Source organism: Chelon labrosus (genome assembly GCF_963514085.1).
Source record: "Chelon labrosus genome assembly, chromosome: 1".
Classification (NCBI taxonomy): domain Eukaryota; kingdom Metazoa; phylum Chordata; class Actinopteri; order Mugiliformes; family Mugilidae; genus Chelon; species Chelon labrosus.
In genome coordinates, this window is record NC_140337.1 from 32,123,870 (window position 1) to 32,130,345 (window position 6,476).

General features: G+C 43.8%; 1 protein-coding gene across 1 annotated transcript; it reads right to left on the reverse strand.

Annotated features, from left to right (window-relative positions):
- Window positions 1-430: 430 nt before the first annotated feature.
- LOC311492733 (sodium/hydrogen exchanger 9B2-like) lies at window positions 431-5,969 on the reverse strand (the record flags this gene model as incomplete). Its single annotated transcript, XM_084551109.1, has 12 exons — window positions 431-697; window positions 833-1,019; window positions 1,720-1,856; window positions 1,937-2,045; window positions 2,129-2,278; window positions 2,367-2,473; window positions 2,556-2,649; window positions 3,324-3,405; window positions 3,737-3,864; window positions 3,948-4,090; window positions 5,615-5,785; window positions 5,882-5,969. The coding sequence occupies 12 exons, from the start codon at window positions 5,967-5,969 to the stop codon at window positions 603-605; spliced, it is 1,491 nt and encodes a 496-aa protein (XP_084407235.1). The 3' UTR covers window positions 431-602.
- Between the last annotated feature and the right edge of the window lie 507 nt (window positions 5,970-6,476).

Genomic DNA, 6,476 nt, shown 5'->3' on the forward strand with positions numbered 1-6,476 from the left:
GCTAGTGGTCCTGTCTGGCCCGTTGACTTTGTGGGATGGGGCAAAGTCTAAAGCCTACAGGGCATCTTTGGCGTATTTTAAGCCATTGGCAGCGTCAGAGGCACCAGAGACACCTTTAAGATGCCTTTAGCTCCAGAAACCATGGACTAGTGTCTCTGGGTTCTGTGTTGAGGAAGCAGCCTCAGAAATCTGCCCTGGGGCAGGGAAGGCCTTAGGAGCCGACTCTGGAGAAGGCCAAGTCTCAGCTGGGTCCTGGTTGGGCTCAGGCTGGACCGGACTATGGGCTAGCTGTCTTCAGTCTTATGTTAGCTAGCAAACCACCTGCTAGTCCCAGAATGCGTTTTTAATAGCTTCATCATTCAGCGTGGAATGTTGTCTCCGTATTAAACAACACAGTGATTTTTCCTCTTCTACTGTTAATAGCATAATATACAGACAGATATTTTGACAGTAGCTTGACTTGAGCATATAAAAGCATAAAATGAACATATAATACATTTAACAGGTGTTACAGGTGCTACATATTGTTCATGACCCACACAATGTGTGTCCACATAAGGAGTTCTAGATCTATCAGTCTTCGTTTTGTCCAGTGAGAAGTCTCATAGCTTGGTCGCAATGGTCGCGATGGTCACGTTGTCGTATTCTTGAACAGTCCCGTTGCTGAGAGGAGGCGGGGCTTCATTTTCCGTCTCTTCTGCTTTAGGTTTAGATTTAGGTTTTTTTTTTAAAAAAAAGGACAATAAAAAAAAACATTAAAAAATGGTCAGACATGACACTCAGTGACATTAGACAATGAATAAATTAATGAATTGACCAATAAATTGCAGACCTGCGGGCTGACTTGTGACCTGCCGACTCAGGAGGCGTGGTCCCGCCAGACCGACGCCAATAGCGCCGATGGGAGCCGTGGTCAGGATGGCTAACACGGCTAACGTCAACACGTCCATGCCAAACTTCATTAACTCCTCATCCCCCTTCTCCCTTGCCAGGTTCAACGCTTTAGAGCCGATAGCGGCCTGAAACATACACGGAGACATAACCCCACGTTAGACGTGTTTTAAACCTGTAAAAAACAACTGACCAAGAAGATTTTATTCAAAAAGTGTTGGTTTGTTACTAATTTGCATATCACAGTAAACAATAGACAATCCACTCTGCTCCATTCTGTCATCTAGAGAAGCTCTTTCCATTGATACAAAGCATCACAAAGCTGAAGCTAATCAGCTAGCCTCAGCTAACAGACAAAACGTGCAGACAAACTTTCAGAATTTTTTCTTCCGTCTCAATAGTTCATCAAATCCAAAAACAAATGACATTAAACGCAGCTGGTATTGTTTTAATGACCTGTTCAGTCTATCCACACGATTCTCCATCCACTATGCACCACATGGTGACTCACCTTACTGGATCTGAGCCATGTGTCTCAATTTCATACGTGGTGCCTCACCTAAAACTAGTGGGCATGGGGCAAATCGTGGTAAAGCCTGATATTTAAACCCCAACTGCCCAAAGGTCATTTAGAACTGAAGACTTTTACTTTCAGCTGGTTTTATTTCGAATACGTGCCGACGTGGGACAACTCTAGTTCCGTTGGTGGGTGTCAGGGTTCCAGTTTCTGTTTCTGTTTCATGCTTTAGGAGCACCCGTCTTCACATTTAAGTGATTCTTATGGGCTATGAAGAGCTTCTAGTATTTCTGTGTTACAAACCCACACACCTGTACGGTGGCTTTGGGGAGCCAGGCCAGAGCGAGGAAGAATTTCTCCTTCAGGTTGAATCCTCCAAAATGAACCAGCAGGAAAGTGACAATCAGACGGATCACTACGCCAACACTGATGCAGGCTATACCCAGACCTGCACACACACAGACAACAACAAAGAGTAGTTTTAGTTGTGGTCTCAACCATTTCCTGGTTACTGAAGTTAATTCTTACCCACGGTTCTTGGGTTGAGGTTTGTTATGGTAATCTCAGAACCGATCAGACCAAACAGGAGGGGTTGGAACACATCCCATGACCGACCCACCATGGCTGCAACCGGGGCCTGTGTACAAAGTTAGAAATACCTGGATTAACCAGATTTATTCATTCCAGGAGGTAGTTCCAGGTGAAAGTAACTCAGATTACCTTTTCTGTCTTCCAGCCTATGGCAGCGATGAAGGACAGCACCAGAGTACAGAGACCGCCGGCTCCAGAAACGTCAATAACATTACTGAAGAATATCGAAAACACGGACAGACCCAACAACATGAGAGACCTCCTCAAAACCAGATCCTCCTGCAGGAAGACGGAGGACGTTAAGGACACAGTTTGATATTAGATATGCTAAATTAAATAATAATAATTTAATAAAACAAGGGCATACCTGGTCGTTGCTGGGGAAAAAGCACAAGAAGAGGCCTATGATCAGCCCAGCCAGGATCCCTCCCACCACCTCCAGCACGCCTTTCAGTACGTTCATCCACGTGGAACCTGCAGAACGAACACAAACATGACGTGTAGAACAGACTGGACTGCAGCTGAAGACAATAAAAAGAGGAACATAGTCTCTGACCTGTGGAGAAGGCGACCCCCAGAAAAGTAGAGAATCCCGTTATGGCTATAATATCATCAAAGCTCCCAGCAGCCATCAGCAAGGTGGGGATACCCTGAACAGCAACACAGAACAACATTAAAAGAACATCATTGCACGAGATTATAACAGAGATCAATGGATCAGTGCAGATTATCCACCAGATCCTGGTGGTAATTGGTGTCTTTGAATGTTTTATGATCAAGGTCGATCTGGAGCTTCTCTAGGATGTTTAGTTGTTTTTAGGTGTGCTACAGGAAGTCCACGAAGAGGTGCCTGAATTTATTCAAAGCGTCTTTTTGATGATCAGTTGTAGTCGGTCGTAAGGGTGTCCCCTCACAGTCATCATTTAGATGGCCCCGGTCGTCAAAGAGGAGGTCTTAGAGGTCCTTATCTGGATTCTAGTGGTTCAGTTGTGGTCCGATTGGTCATGAAGGTTAATTCTTCAAGATGCTTTTATTTGTCTTTGAGAGTATATTTGAATGTGTTTGTGGTTCTAGAGGCTAATTTGGTGAAATTATTAATTACTTAGAGCTGATCGTCGTAGATGAGGTATGAGAGGTCATTAACCGGCCCTAAAGCTCAATGACTCTTTGTCTAGTCGGTGGTTCCGGTGATTCATAGTTTCATCAGCCAACACAGACTGATTCATCTCTTCCTGTGTCTCTGCTCCTCCCTGGTGGCAGGGCGCAGAAGCATCTTTTATCCATCTTACTGTGTTGTGGTTTCATCAGCGGGTGGACGTTTTACCTTCTCCACCCCGAAGCCATCTTTCTGCAGTATCAGCATCGAAGGAACAATGACGGCTGGAGACACTGCAGACAGGACGAAGCTGTAAAAACAGAAGGACAGCGATATTTTAATCCAGTCTCAAAGACGAAGTTTGCACACATTAGATTAGATTATGTTTGATTAGATTAGGTCTGACTGGATTAGTGTAATAGATCATAGTATGTTATGATATCCTAGATTAGACTAATAGACCAGGCCAGATTAGGCTAGGACTGACTCTTAGACCAGATTAGGTGATGCTAAAGTTAATTAAATGTTACTATGTTAGATTTAGCTTAAATTGGGTGGGACTGGATTTGGACTGAGCTGAACTGGTTCCAACTTGTGTTTCAGAGAAGAAGCATGGCATCGTCTGAGTTTGACAGTTTTACCCCAGAATGAAGGCCCACACCCATGGCAGACCCAGGAGGAAGTGAGAAACCACAGCGTCTATGGAGGCCTCCGTTAAACAGGGGCCGATTGCGACACGAGCGCACACAGCCTTCAGTCGGCGCAACGCCTGCGTGACGACACAAAGACACAAACATGAGTGGGTGCAGCAGCAAGTCGCTGAATGTGTGACGTATGTTTGAATGTGTTTACCGAGGGGTCGAGGCCCAGACCGGCTCTGGTCAGGATGATCGCCAGCGCGATGTCCCTCAGAGAAGACGACCAGTGGGGGTCGATGAAGATGGCTTCTTTTATGTAGGGGATGTTGCGCAACAGCAGACCAGCCAACAGCATGCCTACACACACACACACACACACACACACACACACACATTCATAATTTACTATTTTTATGAGGACACCCACTGACACAATGGATTCGTCTCAACTCACTTTAAAACCAACACCCTGCAATAACTATACCAGGCCCGGAGTGGCTAGTCGGGAGGACCGGGACAATTCCGGGTGGGCCGGTCTGACTTTCGGGCCACGAGGGCCGATGTTCAATTATTATTTTTATTTGTTTATTTATTTTGGGCAGGTGTTCAGTCATGGCACTGAGTGGGTATCACGTGTATGCTGTTACCGCTGTCGCTGGGCCGTCTCCACTTGCAGCTCTTTTCTTTTTCTTTTTTTGCAGATGCAGCCTGACGTAACACGTCCGTGCACACCTTACACTGTCAGTCAGTGGTGTTTGGAGCCTGGCTCCAGTCACAGAAGTGCAAAGGTGTTTGCAAAATGGAAAATAAAAAGAGCAAGGGTGGCGCAGAAAAAGCGAGAATTAAAAAGAGAAAAGCTCTGGAGACAGATGCAGCCAAATGTGCAAAAAGATTAGATCAGATCAGATCAGGTCAATTGGAATTATTTTAGAAAACATATACGGAATTACAAGGCTTTAGAGAATAGTGCGCTACTGTAGGCTTAACATGTCAAGTTATAATTACATTATTTCAATATAAAAGGTCGTCATCTAAAGTGGGCCGGTCTGAGGCATGAAACTCCAGGGCTGAAAATGAGTCCGGCCCTGAACTATACCAACATAATCCAGAGTCTGAGCCTAAAAACAAAACAAAAACTCAGACTAGAAGAGATTAGGCAGACTATTAGATTAGATTAGATTAGATTAGATTAGATTAGATTAGGTCAGATTAAACTTGACTAAACTAGACTAGACTAGACCAGACTAGACGAGACCAGACTACACCAGACTAGACTAAACTAGACTAGATCAGATTAGATCAAATGAGATAACATCAGATCAGATTAGATTAGATTAGATTAATTTAGATTAGATTAAACTAGACTTGACTAGGTCAGATTTGATCAGATCAGATTATATTAGACTAGATCAGATCAGATAAAATTAGATTATCAAACTAGATTAGTTCAGATCAAATCAGATTATATTGGATTAGTTCAGATCTGATAAGGTTTTTCAGACTAGATCAGATCAGATCAGATCAGATTAGATTAGATTAGATTAGATCAGATCAACTCAGATTATCAAACTAGATCAGATCAGATCAGATCATATTAGATTAGATTAGATTAGATTAGATTAGATTAGATCAGATCAGATCAGATTATCAAATTAGATCAGATCAGATCAGATCAGATTAGATTAGATTAGATCAGGTCAGATTATCAAACTAGATCAGATCATATCAGATTAAATTAGATTAGATTAGACTAGATTAGATTAAAACAGATTCAATTAGACTAAATTAGATTGGATTAGATCTGAATATAGACCAGTCCAGGTAAGATTATACCATGTTTGTGTTGGTTGGACTAAATCAGATTCAGTTCTTGGACCGTACCAAGTAGTGGAGGGAAGGGCGGCAGCGTGGGGAGTTGGATCATTCCCACCAGCTTCCCCCCCAGCACGGAGCAGATGAAGAGGATGACGATGCCAAAGAGGTTCCCTCCAGGTAAACACTCCTTCCCTGTGATGGACCAGACGACTCCGAACAGCAGAGCCATCAGACAGCCTGCCAGAGGACACGGGACAATACCAACGCATTCAGACGCACACTTCCTGGTTTCTCCTCTCACAGCCAATCAACTTACTGACGAGCGCTTGTTACCTTTTGTGATGAGCAGGTTGAAGAGTCCCCGAGGTCGAGGACATCTGTCCTTCAGAGTTACACAAGCGGAACAGCAGGAGGGAAACATGTTGTTCTATACAAACACACAGAGACGCTGAATCACTGATAGCAGAGAACCAATCATGTGGCTGTTTTATTTGTTCTACTCGTGACGACCTGATGATTCTAACTGACTCTATTTGTTTCGGTTCCCCGTCAGAATATCCATCAAAAGCTGAAAACAAGAACAACTTCTTCTTTCTCCAGATGATCCAGCCTCAAGGTGTGAACGGGGGGTGGATCCTCTTGGGGACAGATGTTCCGACCGGTCATATGAGCTTCTGATGTTCCTGTTTAAATCTCAACTCCCCATCAGTCATTTAGAACTGAAGACTTGGATGAAACGTCTTCAAGAACTTCAACTACGTACAAGTCCAGCTGTCTTTTTTTGGATATTCAATGACCTGGGATAAGAACCTTCACAGACATACTGAATTTCCTTCTCAGAACATTTACGTCTGCACAAACACCCTGATAAAGATATCGACGCAGGTTGTTTCTGAACTGTTGAGCTGTCCACATACTTTTGACCAGA